This window comes from Melozone crissalis, unplaced genomic scaffold, assembly GCF_028551555.1.
Source record: "Melozone crissalis strain CALT ecotype California unplaced genomic scaffold, PUWL_Pcris_2 ptg000086l_1, whole genome shotgun sequence".
Lineage (NCBI taxonomy): Eukaryota > Metazoa > Chordata > Aves > Passeriformes > Passerellidae > Melozone > Melozone crissalis.
In genome coordinates, this window is record NW_026535863.1 from 3,481,653 (window position 1) to 3,501,644 (window position 19,992).

General features: G+C 45.0%; 1 protein-coding gene across 4 annotated transcripts in view; it reads right to left on the reverse strand.

Annotated features, from left to right (window-relative positions):
- Window positions 1–19,992, reverse strand: part of SRGAP2 (SLIT-ROBO Rho GTPase activating protein 2) — a 134,097-nt gene that overhangs the window by 87,015 nt on the left and 27,090 nt on the right. For all 4 annotated transcript variants that reach the window (XM_054290704.1, XM_054290703.1, XM_054290705.1 and 1 more), the window contains exon 2: window positions 6,552–6,744. In XM_054290704.1, coding sequence (XP_054146679.1) covers window positions 6,552–6,744 — 193 coding nt within the window. The remainder of the gene's footprint in view (window positions 1–6,551; window positions 6,745–19,992) is intronic.

The following is a 19,992-nucleotide window of genomic DNA, read 5'->3' on the forward strand; positions in this document are numbered from 1 at the left end:
CCAGCATTTCGGAGGCAAAACCTCTCCTTGATTATTTGCTGTCAGCACAAAGCTGATATTCAAGGCAGAAATAAGACAGAAAATTAAATAGTTGCTTCAAACCTCCCAAGCATCCTCTAAAACTCCACACACATTAACTTCATCCTTTAAAACTCCGCACACATTAACTTTTAAAGCACCTCTGGAGCTGCAGCTTCCCCTGGGGTGGGACGTGGGCACAATTTTCCCAACAGGGAGCAGGAATTGTACAACTGCTCACAAAAAAACCTCTTCATCCTCACCACAGCAGATGGCAGGGAGCAAACTGGGGTTCCCATTAAGCATTTCAACCCTCAGAGGAGCTGGCAAAGGCACTCTGCTCCCAGCTCCATGTCACCCAGAGGAGGGATGGAAAAGGGAAATGTCACTGGGGGTGTAACACATTCTGCACAGTGACACAGTCCCCCTTCACCCTGGAGAGGTAAAACTGATGAGATCAACCCAAAAACTTTTAGGATGTGAATATGAACTTTCCCACAGTGATGCTGCCTTCACACTGACAACAACTTTTTGATTCAAACCTCCCCCATGAGGAGGAGGAGGAAGATGCCAAGATGCAGGTTTATTTCAAGCACTGGTGTAAAGATGGTGTGGTGATAGTGAGTGTGGAGAGTTTGTTTAGGTTAGCCTGAATTCCAGCAGATCACAGCCACGGGGGCTGGCTGGGAGCAGGAAAAGGAAGCTGTGCACAGATTTTTAGGGAACCACAAACGATGAAGCCGCTGTGGTTTCTCGGGTGTTTATCTCGATCAGGTCCTGCGCAACTTCCACTTCAAAGGCTTCAGCTGGGTCTCAAAAAGATCAGAAGGGAAGATTGAGTCTCAAGTATCTTAATTAAATTACTCATTCATACAAGGGACTGGCAGGCAATCCAAGATTGATCTGCTTCAAGACAAGCAGGGCAGACAGACAGACACCACAGACACCGAGCTGGGCATTGCAAGAAATAGGAGAGAAGTCACCTTACAAAACAGATCCAAATAAAGAAATAACCAATAACAAAATAAATAATAAATTTAAAAAACCAAACCTAGAGCCACACCCACAAACCAGGAATAGGAACCTTGTGTTTCCATAAGGAGCACAAGGTGAAGGAATGAATTAGATTTGAATTAGATGAGAATGAAAATATTACTGAGGAGAAAGGCCCTGTCCAGCCTGGCCTTGGATTCTCCCACAGTTTCTCTGACCCTGTGCCAGGGCCTGCCCACCCTCACAGGGAGGAATTCCTTCCCAATATCTCACCTAAATTCCCCTCTCATTTGAACCCATCACTCCTGATCTGATGAAGGATCCAAGGGAGGTTCCACTGGCACAGCAACAGAAAATCCCTGACCATCCTTGCTGTGAGTGAGGTGTTTAAAACAACACCTGAACTCTCCTGTTCCACTCCTGACCTCCCCAAATATTCAGATTTTCCCTGGATGTTTCCTCCAGGCTGGTGCATCCCAGGACAGCCAAATCTGCAAATTCCCACAGCTGGAGCCAGGCCAAGGGTGAGAGCAGAGATTTCACTGTTCCTCTAAATACTCCTGCAACCCTCTCTGAATTTTGCCCTCTGCAGTGTGGCCACAATCACAGCAGTGTGGTGTGAGACTGGCATCACTGAGATGATGAAAAACAGCACAAAAATCCTCCCTGAGGTTTTCCATCCATTTCTGCTGGTCACGAATCCCTGGCTCTCTGCAGTCACACAGGTCACTGAATCAATGAATGTTTAATGCTTACAAAAAGCTTCCAAATGGGGTTATTTGACAGGCTCAGAATAAAATGTGCAGGATTCTGTTTCAGCAAAAAGAACCACAAAAAATAACAATGTTTATTAATAATAATAATAATAATAATAATAATGTAAGTGAGCCCACGTGGCCCAAATGCTTTTGCCAATTCCTCCCTCACAACCTGCACCAACCCTGCTTTACAGAAATCATTTTACTTCTAGGAAAATTAAAGCTGAATTTCTCTGCAAGCTGCTCACTGAACCTCACATCTGATTTTCCCTGACACAGCTCAGTGTTAAGTGCAAATTTTGAGAATTACAAGCATGGACATCCATGCTGCTCCCTGCCCTTCTCTTCCAAAAGATTCCAGTTATGAACATCTGTTGTTTACAAGTGCTCAGCCTGAAGGTTGCCAGACTTATTCTTCATCTTCTACTCCAAGGCAAAGGCTGCCAGAAAGGCATCTGCATTTCATGCTGGGATATCCTGGACATTCAGCTCTCCAGCTGACAATTGCTACTCAGGATCCTGCTTCCAAAGATTAGCTTGATTTAAAATGTGGCCTTAAAATAGCATTGTAGCATTGTCTTTTCTTTTTTTTTATTCTCTTTTTTTTCCATTTTTTCCCTCAAAAGCATCACTCAAGATTTGCCATGGTTTTCATATTGATGATCTGAATAGGCAAATGCCTCCAGGACAAAAATGATACGAAATAAGAGAAGTGAAGGCTGGGGTTGGAGGTCTCAGGGTGTGAGTGCAGAGGGACTGAGCCTTTTTGGGGGGCTAAAAGTCACCCCCAGACCCAAGAGCCACCTGTGAGATGGATGCTCTGATTTACACCAAACCTGGGAAAAACAAGCTCCTGTAGCAACCCCAGTTACAAGATTTTGGCCTCCTTTTGTACATTCCAATTCTTATATCCCATTCCCCATTAACAACACAGAACCCAGCAGGAATTACTGACATCAATGAGCACCCAGAGCAGGGAATGGCTCCTGTGTCCAACACAAACTTGGGGAATGTTTGGCTCTGGAATTCAGAGCAGTGCTGGTGCCCACACTCATTCTAATAATTCTCTTTTCCATTCCTGTCCTTGTAATCAAATCTACAGAGGAGGGGAAAAAAAAAATAAAGTAAAATAAAATAAAATTTAAAAATTAAAATAAATAAAATAAAACAAACAAAAATAAAATAAATGAAATATTAAAAATTAAATAAATTAAATAAATTAAATAAAATTTAAAATAAGATAAAAAATTAAAATAAAATAAAACAAACCAATATAAAATAAAAAACAATAAAAAATAAAATAAATAAATAAAATAAAATTCAAAATAAATGAAATAAAAATTAAAATAAATGAAATAAAAAATAAAATAAAATAAAAATAAAATAGAATAAAACAAAAAAAAATTTAAAAATAAAATTAAATTAAATTAAAAGTAAAATAAATTAAAAAATAAAACAAATTTGAAAATAAAATAGAATAAAATAAAATAAATTTAAAAATAAATATAAAATAAAATAAAAATAAAATAAAAATAAAAATAAAAATAAATAAAATAAAATAAAATAAAATAAAATAAAATAAACCTCCCTGGGCTTTGGGAACATCCTACTCTGCTCTCTCCTTGAAGCCTGTGCTCTCCCCAGCATGGAGGAACCCACACACTCCAATCCCAGGGCTCAGCCCAAATCCTCCTGCCCTGGGGAGCATTCCCTTGCAGGAACACAGTGGGAGCAAGTGGGCAATCCCACACGAGCTGCAGAGCAGGAAAATGCAAATTACAGGGTGGCTGCCTGACAGATTTCCGTGTCAGGAGATCTAAAAAGGGGATGTGCCACGGGGAGCAGGCGGGCAATGATACGGTGCCTCCTGCCATAATTACCAGTTCTGGGGAGAGCAGGCTATTATGGGGTATTTATAGGGTCAGAGCCAGGCAATTACAGAGCAGGCTCCTGTCCCAGACTGTAATCCTGAGGGGCGGGGAGCTGATGGCTGGTTTTGATCAAATGGGAGGCTCCCAATGGGATTCCAGCTCCAGCACCTCCACAGGAGATGCCAGCCAGGACGGTCCCTGAGATTCAGGCAGGGCAGCACTGGGGACAGGTGGGCACAAGGGAATTGTTCCCTAAGGATCCCTGTGGCACGCTGGCACCGTCCTGAGTGCTGCCTGGCCAGCCTGACCTGTGCCGCTGCTGGCCAACACTGCCCACACACCCAGCAGCCTCAGACATCGTGTTATTGCTCACTCATTCCAACTCTCGACCAAATTAATTTGTGTATTTATGGCTCAGGCCTTGCACGGATACCATATTCCAAGAGCAAGGCATTTTTCTGGCAATCTGCTGGTAAAGTAAGAGAAATCAGGAGCCCAAGCAACACCAGCCCTCTGCAAATCCTGCAGGATTCTGTTCAACTCTGGTCAAAACCTCCACGTCATAAATTCATTCCAAATCCCCAAGCAAAATTTCTATGCCACTTTCTCAAGCTGAATACAGAAGTGTTTCTGATGGGTTGTTTCATATCATGTAATATAGAGAAAATCACCTCAATTTTCACCAGAAGTAACAACAAAATCAACTGAGAACATCCATCACACTGCAGAGGAAAACTGTAATCGAGACATCATCTCTATTGGTGTCATCTTAAAGGCACCTGCAGGATGTGCAGTGTTTATAGCTGTAACAACACTTTCACTCTAAAAGAAAAAGGAAAAAGAAAGGAAAAAAAGGGGGAAAGGAAAAAGGGGGAAAGGAAAGGAAAAAGGAAAGGAAAAAGAGGAAAGAGGAAAGGAAAGAGGAAAGGAAAGAGGAAAGGGAAGGGAAGGGAAGGGAAGGGAAGGGAAGGGAAGGAAAGGAAAGGAAAGGAAAGGAAAGGAAAGGAAAGGAAAGGAAAGGAAAGGAAAGGAAAGGAAAGGAAAGGAAAGGAAAGGAAAGGAAAGGGAAAGGAACGATCTTTCAGACTCTGACAGGTTCATGGATGTGCAGAACAAGTTTTCCCCAGTGTGTGACACAGCTCTGCTCTGGAGCCAGTCTTTCCTGAGCACACAGCACAACGTGTGCTCTAAATGACAACCCCAGTGAATGACATCAAAGCTGTGCAGACAGGAAACTAAAATGGTGCCTCCTTAATGGCTTCCACAGAGAGAGCTGCTGCTGGAAACGGGAAGCTGCTGTGTCCCCGCATCCCTCCAAACACAGCAACAGCACAGCACAAACACAGGCAGAACGTCCCGACCCAAACAATGCGAAAAGTGACGCTGCATTGGGGTGGGAGCGGGCCCAGATGGATCCTCTCAGATCTCAGAAATGATTCAGATCCCAGGGTGCTGCTGCTCCTTGTTTTCCTCAGCTGCTGCCCTGACAACACAGCCCAACAAGGCTGAGCACTGCCCACATGGGGAGCACGGGCTGGGCTCACCCCCACAGCCCCTCCTGCAGCCCCTTCCCCTGGGAAAAGCAGAATCAAGAGGATGTGAACCCATAAAACCAGGTTCCACCTGCATCAGTGTGAAAAATGCATGTATTTTATGATTGGCTTTTCAGAAATATTCAAATGAATATTGTATGTGTTGTGTTAGAAAGTGATGCTGTATTAATTCTCTTAAGTAGTGTGTTAGATGTAGTTTTAGGTTATAACAAAATGTTAAAATACAAACTGTGCTATGTAGGATACTTTTCTTAAAGAAAGGACTGGCAGTGAGATAGCAGCCACAGGACACCTGAATCTTTCAGAGAAAGAGAATTTATTGCTCCATTATCAGGAGAATGAACTTCTTCCTGCCTCAAAGGTGCTGTCAGGATTCAGAGGAAGAAGCTGACACTGCCCAGACAGAATCCTGTGTTTGAATGAAATTTATGCATCATGTGTGAGGTGTATGAATATGCAACAGGTTATTGTTTTTAAGGGTTAATCCTCTGTTAACGTGGGGGATTTTTCAGGCTCATGCTACCCAGAAAAAGGCACCTGGACGTCCGTAACTCTTTGTATTTGTTGTCTCATATTGTCCTAATTCAATTTGTCCAAATTATTATTACTCTAATTGTATTAATATTTTTATAACCATATTATTACTATTAAACTTTTAAACTTTTAAAAACAAGTGACTGGCGTTTTTCACAATCAGTCCCCCCAACTCCGAGAACTGAGGAAGAACCAACACCCGGCAACAAGGCCAGACCCAGCTGCAAATGATGTTTCAAGCAGCAGAGATTGTCAGTAAGGACATGTTCAGGTTTTAATTGAGTCCCCCAGCTCGGTATCCAGGGATTCCCCCACCCACAGTGGCACAGCTCTCTCTGCAAGTGCTGCTGGCCTTATTTCCCTGCTGTTTGAAGTGATAGTAGCAGAGCTGCAACACAACTCCCACACAGAGCGTGTGTGGGATCCCAAAAACAGAGAGCTGACAGCAGGGAACAGATTGGGAACAGCTTCCCTTCAGAAAACCAAAGCCATTGACACTGAAGGAAATCCTGTCCATCAGATGTGGCACACAGCTTTGCCCACTTCTCCCAAAATGACTCCTTTTCTGCACATTCCAGTTCTTACATCCCACACCCTATTAACAACACACAACGTAGCAGGAATTACTGATATCAATGAGCACCTAAAAGCAGGGAATGGCTTCTGTGTCCAACACAAACCTGGGGAATGTCTGGCTCTGCAATTCAACGCTGGTGCCTATATTCACTCAAACAACTCTCTTTTCCATTCCTGTCCTGGCAATCAAATCTACAGCAGGAGGAAAAAATAAAAAAAAAGGCAGAAACAAAAGGGAAATACTCTACTTGAATTGCTGGTCTTTGGTGCTCCTAGTTTTAGCCAGGAATCTCTCAGCCAACTTCTCCAAATTCCTGGAGTAATCCATCTCAATCTCTGCCTTCTTGCGGAAGAAATCCTGCAAGTCCTGCAGTAACTGGACCCGAAGCTCACACTGCTGGTCAAGGCATTTCAGCTGCTCTACCAACTGGGCACGGATCTCTGCAACAAAGAAAAGCACTGCAGGTTAAACACAGTCCCATCACAGAAAACACCATCACAATTATCCAGAAAAACATCATTTAAAAATGGGTTCCCTCATTGGTGTCAGCCAGGCTCCCTTGTGGTGATTATGTGCAGGCAGAAAGCGTCTGGGGGTGCAATTGCAATTGCAAGGAAATCCATCCCAAACCCTGCACAGCAAAGCTTTGTTGCTGAAAAGTGCATCAGTTACAAGTGTCAAGTGCATTTTTGGCATGGGGAACGAGTGGTCACTGCCTAAAAATGTACTGAATCTCAGTCTGGAAAAAGGACTGAGTGCTGCAATCCCCCACGTCAGCTCAGCAAACCACTTCAGGGAATTTCTATCAAATTCCTCTGCAAACCGCTCCTGATGCAGAAACAAGACATTGCACATTCTGGGGCACTCCCCAAAGGCACCAAATTCAGATTATTCAGTTTGTTCCTGAGCCTCCAGCTGTGCAGCTCATTATAAACCAAGCCATGAAAGAGATGAAGAAACCCCTCTGGAGAGCCAACACCAGAGCACTTCCCATTAGGGAATCATCTCCAGGAAGGCTCCTTTTCCTTTTAAAATATCTGCAAGTAACATATTTCCATCTAAGGACCCCATAAAGCACACAGATATAGGTGTTAATACCATAATTAATTATTAATGCACATTCATAATAATCACCGTATAATTATTATGAACGTCTCTATGTTAACACAGCATTTTACAAACTGTTTTCAAGTATTTTAAAAACACGAAAAAGCTTCTCCCATTAGCCACGTGTTCTCCTTATCCCACTAATCCTGAATTTGAGGGACAGAATAGTAAAATGACTCACTCACAGTCAAACGGGGCAAGAAAACACAGCAGAAGTGTGTCAGTCGCAGCCTAAAAATGCAGAAATATTCAGTGATGCAGCCAGCAGAGGCTATTTGGCTTTTACACAGGCAATAAACTCAACATGAAATCAATAAAATATGCCCTTTCATCTAAAGGTCTTTGAGCAGGGAAACTGCAGAGATTTGCCATGGCCTGACTGCGAGCGCTGCTCCCTCCAAAGCTTTTCCACGATGTGTTGTTCCAGGCTGAGCCCAGAACCAGCAATAAAATTTCAGGTTTCAATAAAATTTCAGGTTTCACAGCTTCCCTCACACCTCCCCACTGCGACTGCAGGCGCCCACAGCTCCATCACTGCAAGGGAAGGAGAGGAGGGAGCATTTCCCAAACTCAATTTTTTAAAAATTCAACGACTTCACCGCTGATTCCTGAAATACGGAAAATCACAGAGAGCAGCTTGGCTCCTCTGTGAGTTTGTCCCTTTGCCCAGGAAATAAAAAGAAAAAAAAAACCATCTGGACCTCCATGGTTTCATTCCTGCCATGCAATCCCAGGATCAGTTGCCTCGGATCGTGCTCACATCTGCGGGAACAGTTTTAAGGAATTTGGGATTTGCCCTGAACAAAACCCCGCATCTTTATTTTAGGGATTCCAAAACCCAAACCACATGTAGGAAAACACAGCTCCCAGTCAGGCTTGCCAAAAAGAAAAAAAAGAAAAAAAAATAATCTGAACAAATGGCGGTTTTCAAGCTTGAAGATGACCTTGATTAGCACTGAATTTGGTCATTGCAAACTTCTCAGCCTGTGGTACCCAGGGGCTTTTGCTGCAAGGAGGAAATACAGACAGCAAGGTTGTTGAAAGGGAGGAGTCAACGCTGTAATGTGGGGGCAAAACTGGTCAGGTTTATTTATTTTCCCCCAGGAGAGAATCTTGAAAGCCAGAAAACCTTTGTTTCTTCATCAGGAAACACAGCTACAGGCAAATACATCAACCTGAGCTGCCTGTGCACTTCTTTAACCAAAACCACTCCAGCTCTGCTGCTTCTCTGCTGGGATGCCCCAGCTCAGGTGGGAAGAGTGTGGGGTCACCCCAGGAAGAGATAAATCCACGAGGAACCCGACCCTGGATGTGCAGGGAAGCACGAGCCACAGCAGGCGAAATCTTCACGCTGCATTTATTTACCCCAACGTTGGAGATCCCTTTGCTTTTGAGCTGCCTTTGTTGTTCGCCCCATCCCTGCTGGTGTTTCAGGACCGGCAGGGCCACTGGGATGCTCACACACATCAGACCTGGCAGCACTTCTGTAAAACTTTGCTGCTGATGCCCAAAATGTGCTGCACACACTCAGCTCGAGCCCCAGCCCCAAAACCCCTCAAGGATTTGCAAGGCTCTGCACCAGTGACAGGTTTAACCAGGGAAATAAATGCAAACCAGACACCCCAATCCCACCTGAGGCTTTGCCATTTCAACTTTTTAAAGCCAAGGAGGTGGTAACAGCACCAAAACTGCCAGGGAGGTGGTGTTTCCTTGCTGCAATCACCAAGTTCTCCTGATCCTTAACCTGACACTCAAAAAGGAACATCCTTCAATAAAAGAAGCATCAGAAAGCTCTTCCTCCCTTTGGGTTTTCTCCTCCACATTTTCCTCACCAAAAGGGATGTTCCCAACACAGAAACAACTCTGTGACCTTTCCAGAAGCTACTGGACAAAAGACACTAATTTTAGGAAGTTCAGGACTCATTGAAAGAAAATACCTGAGCAGAGCTGGTGTTTTCTGCTAAGCACATTAAGAGAGTCAGGATTCAAATGCAGCAAATTTTGACTGTGGCATTTTTATTTGTGCATTTCAGCAATTTCTTTGGAAGTCAGCCACCTTCTTAGCATGGATGAGCAGCAGACACCTTGTTAGAGAAGAAGATTGAGGTAGGGATGTGAAAAAGAAGATTCAGGCAGATCATGGAATGACAGATTCATGGAATGACCACCCACTCTCCTTGGCGCCTCAATTGATGGATTTTTATGAGGGCAACAAATTGGACATTGTCCATGGTGTTCTCAATGGGAAAACCACCTTCTGGAGCAAAATTAGAACTATAAAGGACCACTTCCAAAAAACCAGCAGCTCTGAAAGACAAGAAGATCAGAGCACGAGTGTTTTAATCAGAAAATCCCAAGGCAGCTCAAGCTCTTGGCTCTGGAGGTGGGACACTCCACACACAACTCTCTGACTGAACAGCACAGAGAACCAGCAGCTTCTCCTCCAGTGTGAAAGGCAATCTCAGCACTTTTCTTTATAAATAAAGGCAGTGTTTTGGAGGGGAGCAGTGACAGCTGATTGGGCTCCCTCAGGGAACAATGAACCATTCAGCCCTGGCTTATCGAGGCCGCGGCGCTGGGCCCGAGCGAGGCAACCTTGCTCATCTTTCAAACACACACCCCGCAGCCCTGTGCCACAAAATAAAATCAAGAATGCAGGAATTTCCTGAGGCTTACTGGGCCTTCCCGAGTATAAAGTGTCTGCTTGTTTTCCCACTGCTTACACAAGCAGAAGGGATTTTTTTTTTTCGGGCCTGCTCCGAGCACATCCCCCGGCGGCGTCGGGGCCGTGCGTGCTCTAACCCGAGGGTCACCGAATTACACGGGACCTTTTCATGTCTCCAGTCACAACAAGCACTCCAGTCCCCAATCCACGGCTTCTGCATCTTTTAATTTGCACAGGTTATTAGGTTAACAGCCACTTTAAACACCAAAAAAGCCTTTCCCCCTCCTTTCCTTTAGAGCTTGGCAATCCCACCCACTGTGATGGCTGAAGACAAGGAACAACCTCCTGAAGATTCTGTTCAAGGACCTGAAGGTGAATAAGCACATGTTGAATTCAAGGTCAAGATGCCAGTGGAAAAATTAGGATTAAACACCAGGTATTATTATTGTAAGCCTTGCCCTGTATCACTGAATTCTGTCTACTGTATTTCAAACACATGTGGCTGACAACTCTACATAATTCAAACATCCTCATTGGCCACAGAAAGTTTTCCATCCACCTCAAACATTTATTCATTTCCATCACCAGATCATAAAGTCACCTGGGTCACCAAGGGACAGACTGTTGTATAATCCTGGGCAGCTGCATGACTTGACCTTGATCCTTTTCAACATTCCATGCAGCACACAGAAGACAGGTCCGGTTTATAACAAATTCAGAGGATCAGGAAGGATCTTCTGCCAATATTTTACTGCCATTTGCCATTCCCCACCCAGAGGCTGTGGCTGCCCATCCCTGGAAGTGTTCAAGGCCAGGTTGGATGGAGCTTGGAGCAACCTGGAAGGTGCCCTTGCACAGGGCAATGAGATGAGCTTTAAGGTCCCTTCCATCCCAAAGCACTCCATGATCCTCAGCATCCTCAAACTCCACCAAACACAGCAGAGCTCTGCAGAGCTGCTGGCAGGAATTTGTGTTTCCATCAAACAATTCCACCTGGAGCAGGGGGATATCCACAGTGCCTGGGACTGCACCTTGCTCTGCTACAGCACCCAACATCCACCTCCTGAAATTACCAAACTTGACTTTTTAAGGCTTAAACATCCTATAAAGTTGGAATATGGAACAAAATCTTCTGTAGCAACTTGTTTATTCTCCCATAGGTCACGCAGTGACCTAAGAAAGGGTAACCTCAGAGCCTGGACTCCAACAACACCCCTGCCCTGAGCAGGATCATGGGAGGGAAGCTGAAACCCAAGGAAGGGTTCATGTCCCTCCCTAGGAAGGGTTTCAGCTCTCACCAGGGATAAGCTGGAACTGCCCTGGCTGGATGGCAGCAGGGTGAATCACAGGCTGGCAGCACGGGGCACCAGGAGGAGGCACGAGCTGTGCTCAGTATCTCCCCCATCTCCTGCATCCCTGCTTTCCCAAGCAAGGGAAAGCTTTCCCCGCCCCATCCCGAGTGCCACGCTGCATAAAAAGATGACAAGCTTGGGAAAGGAGTGGGATGGCAGCACAACAGAACCACCAAGCCTCAGATGAAAGAGCGAGGCTCTCACCCACACGGATGTGCTGCAGCGGGCAGAGCCCAGCTCCAGAGCCAGCTGTGCCTGGTGGCCCTGCAGCTGTCCCCAAGCCAGGGGACGCTCAGCACGGCCAGGGGACAGGGGACAGCCTGGGAAGGTGGCAGCCAGCAGGGCTGTGTGGCTCAGGTAGCCCTGACTAAGGAGGAACCACCCTAAACTGCACACCCAGCCTAACACAGGCTCATCTCTCAGGCTTCCCGCAGCACAGGAAAGGCAAGAAAAGGCAAAATGAATTAAATCTCCACTTCAAAGCTGGAGCTGTGATTTCAGATCTTGTGCCTCGTCCTTTTTCAGTCCTCATCTCCTGGGAGCTGCCACACACTCGGGTGTTGAACATCAGAATGAGATGTCTGGGCATCCGCTTTTGGAGACTCCATGTAGGTCAAACTAAAAACTACAGCTGAGTTTAAAGCCAACACTCCATTCAGCTTCCAAAAGTTAAAACCATCCAACACAACTTGTGAGTAAAAGCAATAACTGTTTAAATATACAAGCAACTTGCAGAGAATGCACTGAATCACATATTTTGACATGTTCTTACCACATCACTAAATTATTCACATTTCTCCTGCCATCACATATGAGAGGCTGCACTCCAAGAGTGAAGGACTTGGTACTTCTGACTATTTTTATTGGTACATGATTACAAACAGGGCTGTGACTAATGACAGGCCCAGCCCAGGCACCCCAACGTGGCTGGGAGGTTTAATGACTTTGAAAAGCCTTTATATATTAACAGCCAGAATTCCAGGGAACAAGCTGTGTCAACCAGCCAAAAGCTGTTGATCATCACAGCCTTCAAAAAAATCTCCCTGGTAATCTAAAAGCTTGGCTTTGAAGTGAAAATGATATAAGAGGAGGAAATGCAGCCTTTTGTTTAAGAGCAGAGCCAGGAGGGAGATTCAGGTTCACAACCACTGTAAGCCCTGGAAAAGGTAAATATTCCTTCTCCAGCCAGATATTCCATTTGAGAAATGAGAGCGACGGGTAACACAAACTGACAAGAATCCCTTTGTAGTTATAAATATATAAACAGAGCTGGAGGTGTTGGGAGCTGAAATCCTTTCCAGCAGAGATTGATGAAATTGTTTTGAGGTGCAAGACGAGCGCTGGGAGATTTGCATTAATGAAGTGAAAGGACGCCAGACGTGCTCAAAAGCAAAAATTAAGGCTGGTCTCGGTCTCAGGGAAGAACTGAGGACATTCAGCTTTTATTTCCTCACCTACACCCTAATATATGTGCATTATAATTACCCGGGGCTCCCTCCCAGCTTTTCCAGGCACCACACAAGGGCCACTTGCAGGAGCTGCTGCATCTGCCCTGGGTGCTGCCTCCCTGGAAAATTTATAAATTTAAAGAATTCCATTTAAAAATGCCACTTTAAAAAAAACCCACAGCCAGCCTGGACATTGGTTTTCCATATCAAAAACAGGGTGATGCCCTGGGTGATGCCTCCAGCACAGCTGGCACCTGGAAAATTTATAAATTCTTTACAGAATTCCATTTTAAAAAATCCCACAGCCAGCCTGGGCATTGGTTTCCCATATCCACACCAAAAAACAGAATGATGCCCTGGGTGATGCCTCCCTGGAAAATTTATAACTTTAAAGAATCCCACTTTTAAAATCCCATTTAAAAAATCCTACAGCCAGCCTGGACACTGGTTTGCCATATCCACACCAATAAACAGAATGATGCCCTGAGTGATGCCTCCAGCACAGCTGGAAAATTTATAACTTTAAAGAATCCCACTTTAAAAATGCCATTTTAATAAATCCCACAGCCAGCCTGGACATTGGTTTTCCATATCAAAAGCAGGGTGATGCCCTGGGTGATTACTACAGCACAGCTGGCACCTCAAAAGTGTATAACTTTAAAGAATTCCACCTTAAAAATCCCACAGCCAGCCTGGACATTGGTTTCCCATATCCACACCAAAAAACAGAGTGATGTCCTGGCTGATGCCTCCAGCACAGCTGGCACCTGGAAAATCTATAATTTTAAAGAATTCCATTTTAAAAAATCCCACAGCCAGCCTGGACATTGGTTTCCCATATCCACACCAAAAAACAGAATGATGCCCTGGGTGATGCCTCCAGCACAGCTGGCACCTGGAAAATCTATAATTTTAAAGAATTCCATTTTAAAAAATCCCACAGCCAGCCTGGACATTGGTTTTCCATATCCACACCAAAAATCCCCAACACACCACTCATCTGGTATTCCCAAACTACAAACTGATGTGAGCCTCCAGACCTGCAAAGCTCTTAAAAGATGCTCAAAATTCTGCAATTAACCACACTGACAAAGTTGCCAAGGTATTTAATCCATCCAGTACTCAAATTAAATAATTTTTTTTCTGTCTAATGAAGGTCCCCTTTGCTATCATCAAAACACAGCCCATGCTGTTGACTTTGGGGGAGGATGTTTAAAAGCAGAAATTCAGATTAAATTCCCCTGGGCAGGGATTCATGGCTCTAATTCCAACAGCAGAACGTGAGCAGCTCCCCCAGACAAACCTGATAAGGGGAATGTGTTTGAGTACACGAGGTAATAATAATCTATTTTTAGGTTTTACAACTGTTTATTCAAAAGAAATAAAAGTTTATCGATACATTTCAAATACCCACGTGCAAACAGCAGGGGCATTGCAGCTCCTCCTCTCCAGGAAGTTTCACAGCTATTTTAGGATTGTCTGTGCTCAGTTAAAGGTTTTCCCCCAGCTGACACCAAGCCAAAATTTTAAAAAACCTCAGGCAAACCTTTGCTTATGCTTTCCCAATTTTTGGATGCTGGAAAAAACACCATGGGCAAGTGGTAAAACTACATTTTATCACTGTTTCGCAGCATGGAATTACAGAATAGACAATTTAAAAGTCATTTTGACACATGGACTATTATAGCAATCTAAAATGACACACACATACACACACATCCTCCAGTTCATATTTTCAATATTCAGAGAATAATTTGAACTAAAAAACTCTTCGTAACTCTTTGCTGCTACAATGAGCACCCTGAGTGTTGTGCGGCCCTGGGAGGAAAGAATTGCTTTGGGACTGGAATAAAATTTTCCCCAAACAACTTTTTCATAGTTATTTCAATGGTTTCCACTCCTGCAGGGTGAAAATGCCAACAGTGTATAGATGGCAAAAAACCTGGTGAACATTTTTAATACAAAGAGGTTTTTTCCTGCTTTAATTCCCTTTCTGCTTCTGGCCGGGGCAAACCAAGTCTCCCTGAAGCACCAAACTCAAATGGTATTTTCCATCACACTCTCCTAGTGCTCAGAAATAAAAGATTCTTCCCTCAAACCCTGTGTTAATCACAAAAAAAGATTAAAAAAAAAGAATAAAAGGTGTTACGAGTGAAGGGAGCTGGAGATGTGCTCTCAGATATTCACAACTACAGAGAGTAAACACAGCAAGGAGTGAAGCTAAGCATGTGCTGGACACATTTTCAATCAAATTCCTGATTTCTCACAAACCTAAGGCTGGTTATGACTAAAATGTAAAAATGTGAGACGTTTCTGGATCCTGTCTGGCAGGGAGGGCTGGAGTGGGGATTTCCAGCGGGTGTTGCACAAGGGTCACACTGCAAGGAAGGGAAGTTTAACTCATCCTGCTCCTCCAGCAGCCCCAGCATCACCCTCCACTTCCATCCCCACTGACACCACTCATACACCTTGAACACCACCAAAAAAAACCCAAAAAAACCCCCAAAAAAACCCCCCAAAAAACCCCAAAGTTATGAAGGAATAATGAAGGAATAAGAAAAAGTTCTCCAGTTTGGGGAACTGATCAAACCCCATGGAGCACCAGAGCGCAAGAATGAATCCAAGCGCCCCAAAAGTGTGGGAAAAGCACAGAAACACCCTGCAGGAAGCAGGGGAATAATTCATTTGCAAGCCATGAGCTGCCCGGGCGTGGGGAGGGAGGCAGCCAGGGCTCTTCCCTCTCAGCAGGAGCAGATTTGAATGAAGAATGTGGCGCTGCCCTGCTCACAAAGCACCTCGGGTTCCTTTGCACAGGGAGAGGCCGCGCTGGCTCTCAAGAGAAAAAGAAAAAATCTGTTTGTTCTACAATAAACCCAGCAGGAAGAGGCAGCAGAACAGGTCCAGGAGACAAAAGCTGAGTGAAGATGGCGGTGACCCTGTGGAACTCCAGCTCCTCTGCTGGGAACATCCCAGGGGAGCTGCTGGATCCACCTGCAGGAGGGTCAGGGGGGTTGGATGGCAGCAGCACAAGGTTCTTCCCCACACAGGATGCTCCACCTGAGCAGCCCAGCAGCCCCTGGACCATTTTAAAATGCAGTTTTGTACAAGACTGGATAACTTTGCATTGGTGCCACCATTCCAGAGGCATCCTGATCTGTGCAGATGCTGGATCCACCTGCAGCAGGGTCAGGGGCTTTGGAGGGCAGCAGGACAAGGTTCTTCCCTCTCAGGGCGCTCCACCTGAGCAGGCCAGCAGGCCCTGGACCATTTTAAAATGCAGTTTTGTATAAGAATGGATGATAACCTTGGGTTAGTGTTAGAGTGCCACCATTCCAGAGGCGCCTTTTAAATGGACCATTTTAAAACCCAGTTATTGTAGAAGAGTGAATAACTTTGGGTTAGCGCCACCATTCCAGAGGCATCCTGATCTGTGCAGGAGATGCTGGGTGCATCTGCAGGAGGGTTAGGGGGGTTGGATGGCAGCAGGACAAGGTTGTTCCCCACAGGATGCTCCACCTGGTTGGTCCTCAGCAGTCCATGGACCATTTTAAAATCCAGTTATTGTAGAAGAGTGGATGATAACCTTGGGTTAGTGTTAGAGTGCCACCATTCCAGAGGCATCTTTTAAATGGACCATTTTAAAACCCAGTTATTGTAGAAGAGTGAATAACGTCGGGTGAGTGCCACCATTCCAGAGGCATCCTGATCTGTGCAGGGTCAGGGGGTTTGGATGGCAAACCAAAGTTCTTCCCCCTCAGGGTGCTCCACCTGGTTGGTCCTCAGCAGCCCAGCAGCCCCTGGACCATTTTAAAATACAATTATTGTACAAGACTGGACAACTTTGGGTTAGTGCCACCATTCCAGAGGCATCCTGATCTGTGCAGATGCTGGATCCACCTGCAGCAGGGTCAGGGGCTTTGGAGGGCAGCAGGACAAGGTTCTTCCCCACACAGGATGCTCCACCTGAGCAGCCCAGCAGCCCCTGGACCATTTTAAAACCCAGTTATTGTAGAAGAGTGAATAACGTTGGGTGAGTGCCACCATTCCAGAGGCATCCTGATCTGTGCAGGGTCAGGGGGTTTGGATGGCAGCAGGACAAGGTTCTTCCCCCTCAGGGTGCTCAGGCACTTCCCTCTCCCCAAAACACAGCCCTGCATCCAGCCAGGGCTGCCAAAACTCTTTGCAAAACATCCCAGAAATATTTGGCTGTTGTTTTGTTTCACCCCAAATCTCTGCCGCAGAAAGCTGGATTTTAAGGTTAAGGGAAAGAAAAAAAAAACAGTCCTTTTTTATTTTAAAAATAATTCTGGCACATTTCTCCCAACTCCTGCTTCTGGCAGCTTCTGCTGTGCTTTCCTGGCTTATTTTAGAGAGAGTTTCTGCCTGCAGCCCTTCACTCCCCATCCTTCCCTCTGCTCCACAGTGTAGTAGCTGTTTAGTAGCCACAACTCCATCCTAAAACCTCACAAATGTCTTCCTCCTAAGTGTTAAGATTTCCTCTGCTGCCGCTGATTAAAACAGAAATTAAACAAGGGCTCCTTTCGCCTCCCAAAATTTCTCCTCCAAGCGTTTTCAGCTGTGCTGTGTCAAACATTGAGAGGGGTTTATTTTAAGGGTGAAACAAGCCCTAAACTGAAGTGAATTATTCATCAGGAAGGTGCAATATGTGCTCATTATTTCTGGCATTTCCCAGCAGGAATCCCAGTTTCAGCTGCCCAGAGTGCCACATTCCAGTGCTGCACACTCAGGCACATCCAGAGGTGAGAACACAGCACCCACACACACACATTAAATCCTCCACACTCCTCATTATTTCTTCAGCAAAACAGTCCAGGGATGCATCAAATTCCCCAGACCCAATTCCCAGCTGCCTCTGCAAAAACTTCGTTAATTTGATATTCGAATTTTTTTATTTATCTGTCAAGGGCGCTCAAAGTTTGGAAGTGCTGAAGAATCTGGGATGCAAGAACCCAGAAACAGCATTAATATGAAAAAAAAAAAATCACTTTTTCTTCCCAATTCATAACACCTGAAGAGTGACTCTCTTACACACGATTATTTCATGCAAAGCAACATCAAGTAAATTTGTCAAATGAATAAAATTGCCAGAACAGAAGTGGCAATTTGCAACTTACATGCCTTAATCTCTTCAATTAAAGGAAAATCCTTTGGTGAATTATGTCAGATATTTAGAGATACAAACAGAATGATTAATGCTGGTGTCTAATTGAATTTCACCTCAGGATTTCTCTGCCTCCCTCTCCCCTCTGGTACCTAACACGTTAACATGAATAAATGATTGAGAAAGAAATGAGGAGAGGAACAAAAGGGGACATGTAAACACTTCTCAAGCACAGCACAGCAAACTCAATTTCAAAATCACTTCCAGCAGGCTGCCAAATTCCAGGGCTGGCTCAGGCACTGAGGGGAAAGTCAGACACATGTGGGGTTGGTTTTTTAATCACATGGACGATTTTCACCCTTGCTTTGTGCTAAAAAGAGCCAACACCAACTTACCTGGTGTTGAAAAATGAAATTATCAATTGAAAAATAAGATTATAAATTGAAAAATAAAATTACCAATTGAAAAATAAATGTACCAATTTATTCTTTAGGAATAGTTCCTAAAGATGCAGAAAATAAAAAAAGGGGGGGGGGAATAGGATGAGGCTCCATTTTAAAATCGAGTTATTACAGAAGAGTGGATGATAACCTTGGGGTAATCCCACTATTCCAGAGGCATCCTGCAATGAAATCCTGGGAATGAAACCCCTTCCCTGGTGCCTCCACAGCTAGGAAATCCAGTTGTTATGCTGAATTATGAGCATCTCTTGTTTACCTGTCCAGGTAAACCCAGCTCGTTGGTCCTAAGCAGCCCCTGGACTATTTTAAAATCCACTAATTATATAAGAGTGGATGATAACCTTGGGTTAATCCCCTTATTCCAGAGGCATCCAGAAATGAAATCCTGGGATTTCAAGCCCCTTCCCTGGATCCTGTTCAGGTGAACCCACCTGGTCTGTCCTGAGCAGCCCAGCAGCCCCTGGACCATATTAAAATCCAGTAATTATATAAGAATGGAGGATAACCTTGGGTTAATCCCCTTATTCCAAGGCATCCTGCAATAAAATCCTGGACTAATCCCCTTCCCTGGTGCCACCTGGGTCCTGTTCAGGTGAACCTACCTGGCTGGCCCTGAGCAGCCCAGCCTGGGGCAGCCCAGGAACTCCTGGACCATCTGAAAAATCCAGTAATTATGTAACAGGGGGGAAAAAACCCTTGGGTTATAGTGCCACTATTCCAAGGCATCCTGCAATGAAATCCTGGAACTGAAGCCCCTTCCCCAGTGCCACCTTGGTCCCTTTCAGGACCTGGTTTGTTCTCAGCGGCCCAGCAGCCCCTGGACCATTTTAAAATCCAGTAATTATATAAGAGGGGAAGACAACCTTGGGGTAGTCACTATTGCAAGGCATCCTGCGATGAAATCCTGGGATTGAAGCCCCTTCTCTGGATCCTGTTCAGGTGAACCCACCTGGTCTGTCCTGAGCAGCCCAGCAGCCCCTGGACCATATTAAAATCCAGTAATTATATGACTGGATGATAACCTTGGGTTAATCCCCCTATTCCAGAAGCATCCTGCAATAAAACCCTGGGACTGATCCCCTTCCCTGGTGCCACCTGGGTCCCTCTCAGGTGAACCCACCTGGTCTGTCCCGAGCAGCCCAGCCTGGGACAGCCCAGCTTAGTGCCACCATTCCAGAGGCATCCTGCAATGAAATCCTGGGAATGATCCCCTTCCCTGGTGCCACCCGGGTCATTTCCAGGTAAATGCACCTGGCTGGTCCTGAGCAGCCCCTGGACCATTTTAAAATCCAGTAATTATACAAGAGTAGATGATAACCTTGGGTTAATGCCCTTATTCCAAGGCATCCAGCAATGAAATCCTGCATTGATCCCCTTCCCTGGTGCCACCTGGGTCCCTTTCAGGTGAACCCACCTGGTCTGTCCCGAGCAGCCCAGCAGCCCCTGGACCATTTTAAAACCCAATAATCATAGAAGAGGGGAAAATAACCTTGGGTTATCCCCCTTATTCCAAGGCATCCTGCAATGAAATCC